The sequence below is a fragment of the Petaurus breviceps genome, unplaced genomic scaffold (genome assembly GCF_028583685.1).
Source record: "Petaurus breviceps papuanus isolate PSGF00001 unplaced genomic scaffold, PetGlider_PUasm1.0 186, whole genome shotgun sequence".
NCBI classification, from domain to species: Eukaryota; Metazoa; Chordata; class Mammalia; order Diprotodontia; family Petauridae; genus Petaurus; species Petaurus breviceps.
In genome coordinates this window covers 34,808,802-34,824,695 of record NW_027185798.1, presented here as the reverse complement: position 1 = coordinate 34,824,695, position 15,894 = coordinate 34,808,802, and the positions used below count along the sequence as shown (strand labels likewise).

Below are 15,894 nucleotides of genomic sequence, written 5' to 3'. Positions count from 1 at the left end.
ACTCCTTCTCCTTCTCCTTCTCCTTCTCCTTCTCCTTCTCCTTCTCCTTCTCCTTCTCCTTCTCCTTCTCCTTCTCCTTCTCCTTCTCCTTCTCCTTCTCCTTCTTCTTCTTCTTCTTCTTCTTCTTCTTCTTCTTCTTCTTCTTCTTCTTCTTCTTCTTCTTCTTCTTCTTCTTCTTCTTCTTCTTTTTCACAAATGGAACTCATAGGCTTTCCCCTACTACCTGAAATCCCAGCCTAACTTGTTCAATAAGTATGTGTAAGTTCCAAGTTCCATTCATACCCCCAACGCACACACAATTGGAGCTGCTAGGTTGCACAGTGGACAGAGTACTGGGCTTGGAGTCAAGAAGACTCATCTTCCTGAATTCAAATCTGGCCTCAGACACTTACTAGCTGTGTGACTCTAGGCAAGTCATTTAACCCTGTTCACCTCAGTGCCTCATCTATAAAGTGAACTGAAGAAGGAAATGGCAAACCACTCCAGTATCTCTGCCAACCCCAAATAGGGTTGGACAAGACCAAAGCAACTCAACAACAGCAAAAGTTCTATCCATAGAATCTTAGAACCTCATAGTTAAACTTCCCTTCAAAATATAAATTATCTTTACAAAATTCCAGCAAGTGGTCATCTGAACAAAGGTGTCCAATGAGGGGAAAACTCACTACTTCCAAAATCAGTCAATTCTACTTCAAGTCAACTATTAAGAAGTCTAATCCCTATATATTGAGCCCAAATCTGCCTCCTTGTAACTTCTACTTAATTCTGGCATCCAGGCTCAAGCAGATTAAGTCTAATATCTTTTTTATAAGAGAGTACTTTCCATATTTTAAGACCATGACCATCTCTTAGTCCTCCTCCCCTCCCCCATCTTCTCTCCTTCAGGCTAATCATCCTCGGTCCCTTCAGTTGATGCTCTTAGGGCATAGTTTTAAATCCTCTCACCATTCTGACTGCCTTCCTCTGGATGTGATTGCTAAACACAAAACTCCAGATTTGCTCTGATTAAGGCTGCTCATAATCAAATCACCTCCTTCCTCGTTCTTAATACCCAGTAGCCTAAGTCACACATATTGCTTGCAATCCATTAAACCCTCCTGGGTCTTTATCACTCACACTATTTTCTAGCCAGAATAGCTCCCTCTCCCTTATGTGTGCTGTTAAGATTTTGTAACACAAGTGTAGGACTTTACACGTGTCTTTACTAAAGTTGCCTTTTATTGGATTTAGTTCATTGTTCCAACCTCTGGAGACTCTTGGATTCCAATTCTATTAGCTAGAGTTGTAATTTATGACCTTATTATTAGCAGAAGCCGGCTCTACCAATTATTATATTTTCAGTGTGAGCATTTCATCTTTCACCCAACACAAGCATTTACATGTCAGAAGAGGGGAAAGGCCACAATTCATCTGGGAAATTTGTACCCATCTGCAAATTTGGTAATCATGACATCTATGCTTTCATTCAAATTACTGGAAAAATTCAACTCAGTGAATATTTATTGTAAAAATGTTAGGGGGTATGTAGTCCCATCATTGTTCTCAAACCAGAAACTTTGCCTCAAGACCAGGAAATGGGCTAAAGGTTTTCTGGGAGCTTCTCGACAGCCTTCAGGACCCTTTTTTGAGTGTTTGTTCCATTCTTGCCCTGTGTCTAACTTCCTTCTTCTTCCACAGATCTAAATCCCTAGAGATAATTCATTTTGGTTGTCTAAGACTCCATAGGAGTGGGAGCAGGATAGTTTAAATCATGGCAGGAGGTGGGTGATGGGTATTATAAATTGCCTGAGCCCCCCAGGACTTAGCATGGACAGGTTCTTGGCATACAGTCAGTACTTAGTAAATGCATCTTGACTGACTGACTGACAGGTACTCAGACTGCCCTTCATTTTCCTGTTGAGTTCCCTCTCAACTTCTATTTCTGTACCCTGGTGGGACAATCACAGGGGCTGATTTGCTGGAGGAACATCTCAGGGAGATCCGGAACCTCCGCCAGCGCCTTGAGGAATCCATCTGCATTAATGACCGGCTTCGAGAACAGCTGGAGGACAGGCTCTCCTCTGCCACAAGGGCTGGTGGTAAGAAAAATCCAAATCAGTTCAGGTCCATTCAAATTCTGGGCCTTTCTTATAACACAGGGAGTACAGGGCTTGATCTCTGAAGATGTGGGGAGGAAGGCACAGGGCTTGTCTTTTTAGGACTTTTTCCTGATGAAGATAATTATTCATATTTGTATAATGCTTTACAGTCTTCACAGCTCTCCTATGACATAGAATCAATCATAGAACTGGAAGAGACCAGAAAAATCAGGTTTTTTTCAGACCCCCTTATTTGATAGGTAAAGAAGCTTGGCATTCAGAAAGGTTAGGTGAATTTTATAAGGTGATATTCCCAATAAGTGAAAGACCCAAGACTAAAACCTGTCTCCTGACTTGTAATTGATTATCTCATGTCCATCGTCTTCACAACAACCTCATGAAATAGGCAGGATGGATATTGCTGTTCCCATTTTACAAATAAGGGAACTGTGTCAGCACCAGAGTTCAGGCCTTTGGACCTCCAGGGTGGGTGTTTTGTTTGTTTCTTTGGTGTTATAATTATTATTCATTCCATTCTCTCCACTGTGCTAAAGTCCTCTTGGCTGGCTAGAACAGGTGTGTTCTAAGATGACCTCCCACCCACCACCACCCGTTCCCTGTCCCTCATCTATCTACTGACTCATCACCTGCTATTTCCCTGCCATAATCTTTCTTTATATTACATCTCTGTATTGTCCAATCACTTCTATGTAGGAGTAAGCTGGAGCCAGCTTGTACAAGCTTGAGAGAGCCAATTATTAAATATACAGTGTGAGCCTTTACACCATGGAAATCAGCAAATCAGAGCTGGAGTGCCTTGGGAGGTACACAGCTGAGGATCATTGAATGCTCTGTACCAGCTTCTCAAATGTGGCCCAAGGGTCAGTTGGAGTCCAGAGAATGGACTGGAGTCCAGTCATGCAATCCCATTTGGAATCTACCGACCTATAGTTTCATCTGTCTCACCCCTCTCTATCCCATCCACAAGGATAGCATGAGAAGCTTCGTCCAGTGCAGTACAGTAAATGAAGCACTGACCCTGGAGTCAGGAGGACTTGAATTCAAATCTGCACTTAGGCACTTATTAGCTTGCAACTGTGGGCAAGTAATTTAACCCTGATTGCCTCCACCTGAAAAAAAAAAAAAAACCATGAGCCAGTGTTCTCTCTTCCTCACATTCAATGGCAGGCCCGTTTATTGCCCATTTACAGTGCCTGTCCAAAACATTTGGATGAGAATCAGTGGACTGCCCATTCATAACATGTCATAGCATGGGCAATTACCTACTTCAATATGGACAAGACAGCGGCATCCACTCCATCCATTGTTTTTCTCTGTATGCATCATTAGACCTATCTTTTTTGAAAGGTCACTGAGGAGCTAAAAATCACATTAGTTTTTTAACTGTCACGTCACACCATTGATTCATATTAAACTTGTAGCTCTTCAAACTATATTAACTTGTCTACTCATGGCTTCTCCATCCCATTGATTTTTTAAATCTCAAAGTAAGAGTTTACATTCATCTATATTAAATTTCATTTGGTTAGATTTTGAATTACCATTCTAGTCTTTCATAATCAGGACCTACTTCCTAGGGTTGTGGTGTAGCTCAAATGAGATGACATGTGTAAAACTCTCAGTCTAATGCCTGGCACATAGTAGGCACTTAAGAAAAAGAAATGCTTGTTCTCTCTTCCCTTTCCTTGAACCCTGACTCTTGTCATCCTACTTGTGACCTATCCATCTTACCTTTGAGCCTTCTGCACATTAGATAAACACACCATTTATTGGTGCAATAGCAATCCAGGTCATATACGAAGACGCTAAATGCCCCAGAGCCAAGGGCAGATCCCTGGAGTTCTCTCCTGGAGACTTCCTTCCAGGCTGCTATATATCTCTACACTTTGGCTCAGACATTCTATCCATTTGGAATCTATCTATCACTGCTCTCATCCACCCCACCCCTCTCTATCCCACCAGCAAGGACAGTATGGGAAGCTTTGTCCAATGGCTCCCTAAATATCTAGGTATATTTGGTTTATAGAATTCCCCGGATCTACCAGACAAATACCCTAGCAAAAAAAAGTGGAGTTGGGAAGACTTCTGCTGTGGTGGGTTGGAACCACTGGGGATCAGGAATGAGCATGTCATTCAGTCAATCCAGATGCTACTCCAGATGTGTGTATAACTCACCTGTCCAATGTCTGTCCAATGCTTAACAGGCTCCTCCTCTAGCATTTACATGTCAGGTCTGGAGTCCATGTCCCAGCTCTGCAATGAGAACAGAATCCTTCGGGAAGAAAACCAAAACCTGCAGGCGCAGCTGAGTCACCTCTCCAAAGGTAAGAGGGCCAGGATCCCAGTCTCTGGCCTCCGCCCATCTGGGAGGGCAATTCTGAGGCTGCTTCCATGGTTCTATGTTGCTCAGCATTCTCAGGGAGACTTTGGATTTGGACTGACTGCTTCTTGCATGACAGAAGGTTCATGGGTTCTAGGAGGTCACATAAGTCAGCATTCCAGGTGCCACAGCCCTGCTCAAGCTGCCTTGGGTGGGCTCTGGGTTAGGGAGAAGCAGCATGTGCATGGTAGGAAAAACAACCAGACTTAGCAACAGAAAGCTCAGGTTCAAGCCCTGATTTTGTCATTCCCTACCTGTATGACCACGGACAAATTTTTTTCTCTCTGAACCTTAAATTTTTATTTTCATTTGCAAAATTAATATAATTAATACTTGCCCTACCCACCATTTAGCATTGTTGTATCAAATATTTAATAATAGTCACATTTATATAGCACTTTAAGGTTTGCTAAAAAAAAAAACACACACACACTTTAACTCTTATTTCTCTTTTATCATTTTTTATTAAATTAAAAAATTATTTTCAGTTCTGAATTTCCTTCTTCTCTCTACTTCTCTACCCATCATAAAGAGGAAGTTATTGTATCTCTTGATACTTATGACAACCCTATGACTTATAGATGAAATTGAGACTGAAAGCAGTTAAGTGGGGTAGGATTTGAATTCAGGTCTTCCTGACTCTTAAATCCAGCATGCTACCCATCAGGCTACCCAGCTGCCTCAAATGTGATTGTGCCCAAAGGGTATATATAAATACAAGCTAGTACTATCATTATTATCTGGCTTCATTTAGGAGCTGTATTGAATGTTGTATCTGGAGCCTATTACATTAGGAAGATCTGAGTTCAAATCTCGCCTCAGACATTTACCAGCTGAGTGACCCTGGGCAAGTCACTTATCCCCATTTGCCTCAGTTTCCTCACCTGTAAAACAAGCTGGAGAAGGAAATGGCGAACCACTCCAGCAGCATTGCTAAGAAAACCCCAACAGGGTCACTGAGAGTCAGACAACTGAGACTACTGAACATTTTCACTACTAGCCTTTTCAGTGTGTTGTCTCAAGCACATTGTAAAGAAAACTTTCGTGGAGAGTAGACATAGCTTTCGTGTGCCAGGAGACTACACTGAGCGCCCAGGTGCTCCTCTGTTTTTAAGTCATACCAAGGCTACTAAAGCACGGTAAACTTGCTCTCCGCTGTCCCACTCCTGATGGCCACCTGCAGGCATATGGTGCCTCCCTCCACCTTCCCCTTATCTCAGTTTGCCAAGTCTCTTGTGGCAGGGCTTGCTTCTTCCCTGCTGGGGTTTGGGAGTTCCCCCCAAGGGGTCTGGGCACCTCGGTGCTTCAGAAACCCAAATCCTCCTTCTCTGCCCCATCAGAGCATTCTAGGGAGCTGGAGTGTCTGAGGGAGGCTCTGCTGGCCTCCCGGGCCAGACTTCAAGAGCTAGAGATAGAGTTGGAGAGGCAGAAGGCCGAGCAGCGGCAGGCGGCCGAAGACCTGAAGGAGAGGCAGCAGGAGATCCTGCAGTTCCGAGAGGAGCGGCTCTCCCTCCAGGAGAAGAACAACAGGTTAGTGGCCTGTCTGGGGCCAGGGCGGCTCTCTGCTTCACTCTTCCTATAGGACTGGAGAGGCAGGCCTTGGGGGGCCAACAGGCCTTAGGGGGCCCATTGGGACACAGAGCTTCTGTCTCTGCCTCTGTTCCTGACTCCCTGTGTAACTAACCTTAAGTGAGGAGTGTGCTGGGAGCCATCAGGACCACTCAGGGATCCAGCTGGTCAGTCTTCAGCATGAGCATTTACACCTCAGAAATCAGCTAATGCTACAAATCAGGGCTTGACTGAGTGTTTCATTCACTGTCTAGACCAGCGCTTCTTAAACTGTGGGTTGAGACCCTACGTGGAGTCTTGAAAAATTTGGCAATGGTAAAAGATTTCTGAACGTACAATGACCAAAAATGACAAATCAAACACTTACTGAATCCAAAGCGTCTCTGGCAGTGTCACCAGCCTTGGTTCTGGACACAAAGTTTGTGACCTTTGAACTGCCTGTGCCCTCAGGCCACAGAACTGCCAACAATGCTGCTGAAACTTGAAAAGGCCTTGTGAATGGAAAGTTTAAGAAGCCCTGGTCTAGACTTAAGAAAATGATGGAGAAAATGTTAATAATGCATATTAAACTTAAAAGTCTGTTGTGGACCTTTTTTTTTCAGTTGGTTAAACATTTATCAGCAGACCCCTGCCTTAAGTACATGAGAGACCCTCTGGAGAAACCCTGCTTTCTTTCAATATATGACTGGTGAGAGGCAGCTGGTGGCACAATGGATAGAGTCCAAAAGACCTGAGTTCAAATCCAGCCTAGCTGTGTGACCCTGGGCAAGTCACTTAAACCTCAGTTTCCTCATCTGTAAAGTGAATTGGGAAGGAAACGGCGAACCACTCCAGTATCTTTGCCAAGAACACCACAAATGAGGTCACAAAGAATTAGACATGACTGAACAACAAATTGGGGAGCAGGGTGGCACAGTAGATAGGAGTCTTGGAGCAACCTGGAGTCAGAAAGACCTGAGTCCAGATCTTGCCTTAGATGCTTATTAGCTATGTGACCCTGGGCAAGTCATTTCAGTTCACTCGATCTCAATTTCATTTGTAGCCAATTTCTCAGGATTTTTGTGAATATCAAATGAGATGATGATGATAGCTAACATTTATCTAGCACTTACTGTGGGTCAGGTACTGTGCCAGAAGCTTTACAATTATTATCTCATTTGACCCTCATAACAACTCTGAGGGGCAAGTGTTCTGATTATCATTCCCATTTTACAAGTGAGGAGGTTATGTGACTTGCCCAGGATCAAACAGTTATGAAGTAACTGAGTCAGGATTCGAATCTGGGTCTTTCAGATTCCAGGTCCAGTGCTCTATCTACTGCACCACCTACCTGCACCAGTAAATACAATTCTATTCAGAACTTATTAATCTCTTCTGTGATACACAGTCTTTCTTGCTCTAACACAGAAAGCCTTCATGGTAGGTGTTCCCCTTGTGCCCTACCCCAGTCTAAGGCACCTCCCTGTAGAGAGTATCGCTAGGTCACAGTGAAGCTGCCCTCATGGGTCTGTTGCCCTGTAGAATCCCAGGTGTTCCTTACCTTTGCTTTTTTTCCTGGTAGGCTACAGCACAAAATGATCCTCTTAGAACAGCAGTGTGAGGAGAACCAGAGACTCTTCAAGTCCCTCCAGTCTGAGCTGCAGGTCTATGAAAAACTGTACGGGAGCTCGCAGCAGATGCTGAAGGGTAAGCGGCTTCCTCCCCAGCTGCCTCCTGACCCAGCTCTCTGCCTGGGAACTCCATCTTCCACAGACATATAGCCTTCCTTTGCGGAGAGGAACCATGAAAGATGGGCTGGGGTTTGGGGGAAGAGAGAAGGACAAGATGAGAGACCTTTTCAGACACAAATCCCAGGGATGAGCTGTCTATGGTATGATTGGGGCAGCTTTGACAATAAGACAATAGCACAGTTAAACCTTATCTGTTCAGGTTACTTAAGACAAAGGTCAGTGTGAATTATTGAAATGCCCAAGTTATAGACTGGATTTTTAAAGAAATCCAGTTGCATGGCCTTCAAGTACAAAACAACTTCTGGATTCCTGCTTTCACAGTTAGCAGGTTTCAAATATTCATGATATGCACATCCAACCCAGTAGCCCAAACCCTGCAGCTCATCTTCCTTGTTAACACCTACCTGGTGGTTTGGTCCAGAGCCCAGGAAAGCTGGAGGAATCTTCTCTATCCATTGCACAGATAATTTCCAAATTATAGTGGAATGTGTTTTCTATGGGGGGGGGAGGCTTTCTAAACATAAACTGACTGACACTAGGCAAATAAAATATCTGTGACTTTCAACAAGACAATTGGATAGAGAATCTGTTTGCTTATTGTCTCAGAGAGGGGGAGGGATAGAATTTGGAACTCAAAACCTTAAAATGCATTTAAAAATTGTTTTAACATGTAATTGGGGATAAAATAAAATATACTTTAACAAAAAGACTAAGGATTACCCACAAGATGCTCGAAAAGGGGCAGTATGCCACACAGCAGGGGCTGTGATTAAAAAAAAATAATGAGGATAAGTTAAAGCTCTAGATTTAGGTTAAAAAAATTGTTTCAATATAAGGTGAAGAAAGACCTGCCTTGAGAACATTTCACATGAAAAAGGTGTAGGGGTTTAGTTGAAAGAATGTTAATATGAGACAACATTGCATGTGGCCTTATTACTTACTGTTCCTCAGACATCATGCTCCACCTCCCATCTCTGTGCCTTTACCATGGCTGTCCCCTATGCCTGGTGTGCATTCCCTGCCCAACTCTCCCTTTTAGAATCCTAAGTTTCCTTCAAGGCTCAGTTTATGCACATATGAAGGCTTCTAGATCCCCCCTGAGCTGCTAGTGTCTTCTCCCCCAAATAATCTTATCTATTTTGTGATGTGGTGGAGCCAGGAAGATCTGAGTTCAAATTCTCCTAATATTTACAAGCTATGTGACCATGAGTGCTTGTCTAAAATGCTAAGTTACAGATTCGCATTGGGAGTTCCCTGTACGAATAAAATCACAAATCTGAATATTTTTTTTAAGTGAAGATGGATTAGAGAAGGAAGATAGTGAAAGAAGTGTGTTTAGAGATGACTTAGTCTCACTTATTCATTTTACAATAGGAAAATAAGAACAGGAAGTTAGAGAAGGTATATGACAAAGATGATGAGAAGAGCTAGGTCTTAATGGACAAGGTAAGATTTGGAGGAGACAATTGACAGGGAAGGACAACAGGCAACAGATGAAAATTTGCGTGGTGTGAGTTGAGGACATTTAGCCTAGAGAAGACTGGGGTTGGGGGCAGGGTGCATTATGGCTTTCTTTATCTATGAAGCTGTAATTTGAAAGAGGGTTTAGACTTTGTATTCTTGACATCAAAGGGTAGAATTAGTTGTAGGGGAGAGGAACTGAAGGAGGCAGGTAATGTGGGAAGGGGATGATGAGCTCCTGGACAAAAGCAGCAATTAGTTGGTTGGTTGTTGTCCTTCCTGCCTGAAGAGGACCAAAATGACATCACTATGTTAGAGTCAAGTGCCAGTGTGTCCAGCTGTGGCTGACCAGACCAATATGAGCTCAGAATGCTTGTAGTTCAAAAGAAGGGGTAGAAATGAGACATCTTAAAGGGAAAATAATGAATAACACTTAATGATAACTTGCATATAAGAAGGGAAGGAGAGGAATGATGGATGTAAAGGGGATGCCAAGATTTCAAGCCTTCAGAGACTGGGGCCAACATTGGCAGAGATGGCAAAGTAGGAAAAAGGGAGTCACCCTAGAAGGGTGGGGGAATGTGAGGAGTTCTCTCAGGAGAGAGTGACTCCACAGGAAGTTCCCAAACAATGCCACCAAATTGTCCCTCGATCTTTCAGCTTACAACTGGGACAGCTTTCGTCAAGGGCCTCTGAGCAGTGACTTTAGTACCCTTGTGGCAGAGATTCGGGCTTTTCGAAGTCAGCTGGAATACAGCATCCAAGTGAACAATTCCCTGGGGCAACAGCTGGGGCAGCAGCTGGAGGGCAGTCCTGGGAAAGCCACCCTCAGCTCTTCCTGCATGACCCAGGGTTTCCCAGCCACTAGCCCTGAGAACAAGTGGCAGTTCTTCCAAGGTAGGAAAAACAGCCTCACATAGACATGGGGGTGAAGAGTTGGGGATAGGGTGGGGTTGAGAGAATCTTACTTTGAAAAACCCTTAAGGTCTATAGATGACATCATCATCCATCATTCATTACCATTCATGTGAAAGATTCCATCCTCAACTTCCTCAACTGTAAAATGGGGATAACGGAGAAAATAATAGCCCCTCTCTCCCAGGGTTGGTTGTTGTGAAGCTCAAATGAGATTATCATTGTAAAGTGCTTAGCACAGTGCCTAGAACAGAGTCAGCACTAATATAATATTATAATTATTTGATACTCAAGACAATATTCTTATCATTATAAAGTAGGCAGACCAGTATTATATATTTTACAGGTGAGGAAACTAAGGTTAGAAGAACAGTGAATTTTACAAGATCAGTCTCCAACTAGTAAGTGGTAGCATCAGGATTAACTAGCTGTGGGATTGTGGGCAAGTCACTTAACCCTGTTTGTCTCAGTTTCCTCATCTGTAAAATGAGCTGGAGAAGGAAATGGCAAACCACTCTAGTATCTTTGCAAGAAAATCCCAAATGGGATCATGAAGAGTTGGACATGACTGAAAATGACTGAACAACAATGACGATTCCAAATTCATGGTTTTCCCACTACACCAATGTGTCAGGCTCTGATTTAATCTAGGGGGAAGGAGTTTAAATCTAGGTTGAGTCCTAAATAGTTTTCTTTTGCCAGAGAGGTCATTTTATTTTTTAAATTTTTTTTTCCAATTTTACATGAAAACAATTTTTAACATTCGTATTTAAAAATTTTGAGTTCTAAATTTCCTCCCTTCCTCCTTCTCTTTCCCCCTCCCTGAGGTGATAAGCAATCTGATATAGGTTATACATGTGCTATCATGTAAAACATTTCATTATTAGTCATGAAAGAAAACACAGACCAAAAAAAAAACCTATGAAAAAAATAAAATGAAAAATAGTAAGCTTTGATCTGCATTCAGACTCCATCAATTCTTTCTCTGGAAGTGTATAGCACTTTTCATCATGAGTCCCTTGGAATTGTCTTGGATCTTTGTATTGCTGAGAACAGCTAAATCATTCACAGTTGATCATCATACAATACTGCTGTTACAATGTACAATGTTCTCCTGGTTCCTATTTCTTCAGTTTGCATTAGTTCATGTAATTCTTCCCAGTTTTTCTGAAATCTACCTGCTTAACATTTCTTATAGCATAATAGTATTCTGTCACAATCATAGACCACAACTTGTTCAGCCATTCCCCAGTTGATGGGCATCCCCTCACTTTCCAATTTTTCGCCACCACAAAGAGATGCTATAAATATTTTTGTACAAGTAGGTCCTTTTCAGAGAGGTCATTTTAAAAAAGCAAGAGAGGGGCTTGTAGTAATTGTCCAGAATCATCAAATAAGCTAGGATCCAGAAAAACATGGAGATTCTTTGGATATCAGTGCAGTCTTATGTGAAGTTTGCATGGCCAAAGAAATAGAGGCCATTCAACCTCTTACCTTCTGCTCATAAGCATCTTTACTTTCCAATAAAACAACAGACCAGTTACTTTTCTGGAGGGATTAGGGCCATCTTCTGCCAGTATAAGGAACCCCAAGGTTCCAAGGGTAGTCCTGAGGGAAGTCTGGCCTCTAAAGAGAGGGGTCAAGCTCTTGTTGCCTTTGGCTCTCTGTGTCCCCTATCCCAGAGTACATCACTTTAAAGCTTAGATTTGATTTATGTCAAGGGTCTAGCCAAAAGGACGAAGAACAGTGTTCAAGGTCCAAGGTAGGTAAGGTACAGGATAGCAATTTATTTCCACTTCTACAAAAGAAATGCTTAAAACAAAAGACTCATAAGCATACATTGACAAAAATTAAAACCTGACTTCATAACCTATAAATTCAAAGAGGTTATATCTAAAACATTTTTCAAAAAATAGCAACATATTCTTTATTTTTTGTCTTTATTTTCATATAAATAAGACACTTCTGTTTTATTTTTTTCTTTTTTTTTGGAGGGCAATTGAGGTTAAGTGACTTGCCCAAGGTCACATGGCTAGTTTTTATGTTAAGTGTCTGAGGCCGGATTTATACTCAAGTCCTCCTGACTCCAGGGCTGATCTATTCACTGTGCCACCTGGCTACCTCGACACTTCTATTTTCTAAGGTAAACTCTTTGAGGACAGGGATTTATTAAAAATTCATGAAGTTTGTGTCTCCTACAGGACCTAAAATTCTGCTTTCCTTCATGAAATGTTTTCACAGAAGTGAGTCCTCCCTCCTTTGAATCTGGTATTACATTGTGGTTCTTTTATATACTCTATATTCTATTCATTTGAGTTTATGTCTTATCCTTACTCCCCTACTAGATTATAAATTCCATGAGGAAATGGACAATGGCTTTTAGCTCTTTAGATACCCCTCAAGTTCTGACACTGTACATTCATTCCACATAATTCATGCTCAAGAAAAGCTACTTGAATTTAATTATTTAATTGTACTTCAGATATTTAGATTTCACAGCTTGCTTTTGACCTTAAGTGGCCACCAAACAAAAGCCATTTGGGAATCAAGATCCTTAAGCTAACGTTGTGGAGTGAGAATTCTCCAAGTGGGGACCTTTGGTTCATTTGAGCTTCCTCCAGGAGGGATCCTTCCTCTCTCCTACTTGACCATCCTGAATCATCTGTGCTTACTGAGTCCTATGCTGTTCTTCATTTAGAGTATCCCAGGGGCAGGATACTTAAAACATTAAAACCCAGACTGTTGAGTAGGTATTTTATCTTCACCTTGACTCTGCACTCACCAAACAACTCCCTCAGGGTCCTTATATTTTGACCAGATAGAACACAGCAGTAGGCATCTTTGTTGAGAAGACTGTAAATGTAGAAATTCCTTTTGCTACTAGTTAGCTCCAACTGAAGAGTCCAGGAAATCCTAGACTCTAATTCATGAAGTTGTTTTTAAAACTAAAAATGACCATCTCAGGATCACTGTTCAAGCATCAGGCGGAGGACTGGTGTCCAGGCTCAGGTTTGCCATGTTCAAGCAGCTATCATAACCACTTCCCCCACTACCACCACCCCATAAGTCTAAGAGAGAGGGGCCTTCCATAGAGTTCCCCCAAGTTCAGCAAATGGGGAAAAAGTACCATAGTGTACTCACTCCTTTTAAGGTCTACTCTTCCACACTCACTGGCTCATCTTCTTGGATTTAGCCCCTCTCCTCCTGATGCCTTCATGAGGACCAGAACTTTGAAATCCTTCAGCACTGAGCACATGTGTCGTTGAAAGTGTCTGGGGAGCCCAGCTCAGCTCCACATAAGCTTCAGCACTGGAGTCCTGACCATCCTCATTACACCCAAGTCCCCTGCCTATATAGAGATGTTCTGGCTAATATAAGCCCCAGAGCTGCAGATGGCACAGAGGTCATAAGCTCAGCCTTATTCTTATAATGGGAAAAATTCCTTTCAAAATTCTCTACTGCTGACTTTCTAAAATTTTATTCCAATTTTCCTAGGTCACATTTTGCTACTATTTTCCATGCTTGCCCCACTGTCTTTACAGGACTGTCAGGATCTCAGCTCTCAGAGGATCTGTTCCCTGATTTCCCCTTAATGTTGTATTTTTTCTCTTGGGAAGACATGACTCGTCACGTTTGATTCTGCCCTCTTGTCTCCTGTGCACTCATTCCCCTTTTCCTTGTCTTCCAGGAAGTAGTGAGGTCTCATGTTCATTCTCTTGCTTATTTCTGTTCTGGCTTACACATCACAAAGAGCCTTTGTAGGAGACTGGACTTCACTCTATTTCAATGCCAGCAAATTGCTCTCTGTTCCCTTTGTTACATATCTCTGAAGGTCTTTCTTTCATGCTCTCTCTCCAATAGGAGTCTCTTATTTCCATATACTTTTCCCCCATTCTTTTTCATTCATTCATTCATATATGATATACATGTGTGTATGTATGTATACATGCATGCATGTATGTATACATTAATACTCTTTACATGCTAGGAAGTTTTCATGCCAGATTTGGTGAGTAGAATGGGCTTTCATTCCCCATATCTTTGTCTAGCAGTTGTTTTTCTACAAAGTTCTTTTGAAATATCAGAAAGTCTTCTTTTTAAAGAAAAGAACAATTAGATTCTAGTCTTGGGACTCCTCTAAAACAGCCTTTCACAAGAATCTGACAGGTCCATAAAACATAAAGCAATTTTTTATTACAATGAAGTAGGAGACCTTTAAAAATATACATATACGTATGCACACATGTGTCTATGTATGTATATCTCTAGATCGAGAGTATGTGTGTGTGTGTGTGTGTTGGTCACAAATGCACACGTGTGTGTATAAACTGTGTGATTTTTACTGAGGTATGCTGGTTTAGGAGGCAAAGACTAGATTTGCAAACGGTTATCTGGAAATGCTGATGGCTATGGTTGTCTTTTTGGTGCAGATCCAATCTCTTCTCCTCCAGTTCGGGATGTTGGTATGAATGTTCCAAATTCAGTCTTCTCCACAGCTACATCCAGTGCTCTTGACCCAGAGACCTCCCCCTTCCAGAAAACAAAAGGTAAAAATATGACAACTGAATAGAATTGCGATAGCTAGTAGGAATAATGTGGACGTGGTCATAGCCTGACTAGCTGTGTGCAGATTGCCTCCACTGTGGTTTACTCTTATGCTCTTCTACCTGTCATTGTTACTGCCTGATACACTCCCTGTTAAGGATTTCCCACCATTAAAATTTTGTTTCCTATCTATGCCTCCTCTTCAGTATTACCAGAAATCCTCCGCCCCCTGCATGTTTTCCTAATTTTTTTTCCCATCTGGACCACCATTGATGTAGAAACTTCCTTCATTGATGTAGATCAGCAATTTGTCTGTAATTCTTGGAGAGTTATTTGAGGTACCTAGAGGTTACATTACTTGTCTAGGGTCACATAGCTATTATGTGTCAGAAGCAGGATTTCACCAGGTCGTCTGGATTCCAATACTAGCCTTCTAATCACTATTCCACACTGCCTCTCCATTTGTAGGAGAACATAAAGTAATCAGGATTCCTTTATTTTTGCTTTTTCTGAACACAAACTGTATTTTACATTTATTTTTCTTTCATTCCTTTTATTTACCAATTATAATTATATCTGACTACCTGATATCACTATAAAGAATTGAAAAAGCAGATGTCAACAAGATGAGAAAAATTTCCCAGAGATTTATCTTTCCAGATGCCATCTTCTTTCCCTGTTGGTTTTCTGATCTCTTAAACTAAAGCATTGAGTGATTACAGAGGGATGATTAACATGGCTAAGCTTTGACTTGTGCTTTATTGTGGTTTTCAGAATTGGGTTTAGATGTGTCCCCTGGAAGGAAGATCCCTCCCGTGCTGGAGGGGGATGCTCCTGATGGTTCATTTGCCAACAAGAACGGTCGCCATATGATTGGCCACATAGATGACTATAGTGCCCTGAAGCAGCAGATCCTGGAAGGAAAAGTCCTGGTGCATAAGATGATGTCTCTCATGCAGGTTACTCTCAACTCACCTGTCCTGGAAGCACAAGGCACTGAGGTAATCAGATCATTGATTCTTTTCTCATCCCTTTCTTCTCACCTCTGCGTTCTCCTTCTCTCTCATTCCCCAACATTTCTTCTTTTCCTCCAGGCTTCCTGATATCTGCTGATCCCTCTGTCTTCTCTTAGTCATTCCTTGGTTCAGCTGCCTCAATATCAGACCATTTCCTTTCTAGCTCCTGTTTGGAGCAT

General features: G+C 42.0%; 1 protein-coding gene across 8 annotated transcripts in view; it reads left to right on the top strand.

Moving 5' to 3' along the window:
• Positions 1 to 15,894, top strand: part of PDE4DIP (phosphodiesterase 4D interacting protein) — a 273,714-nt gene that overhangs the window by 242,826 nt on the left and 14,994 nt on the right. For 7 of the 8 annotated variants that reach the window (XM_069090199.1, XM_069090202.1, XM_069090200.1 and 4 more), the window contains 7 exons: positions 1,947 to 2,078; positions 4,304 to 4,423; positions 5,820 to 6,009; positions 7,610 to 7,734; positions 9,900 to 10,136; positions 14,585 to 14,701; positions 15,474 to 15,700. In XM_069090199.1, coding sequence (XP_068946300.1) covers positions 1,947 to 2,078; positions 4,304 to 4,423; positions 5,820 to 6,009; positions 7,610 to 7,734; positions 9,900 to 10,136; positions 14,585 to 14,701; positions 15,474 to 15,700 — 1,148 coding nt within the window. The remainder of the gene's footprint in view (positions 1 to 1,946; positions 2,079 to 4,303; positions 4,424 to 5,819; positions 6,010 to 7,609; positions 7,735 to 9,899; positions 10,137 to 14,584; positions 14,702 to 15,473; positions 15,701 to 15,894) is intronic. The other variant, XM_069090201.1, reaches the window with a different exon arrangement.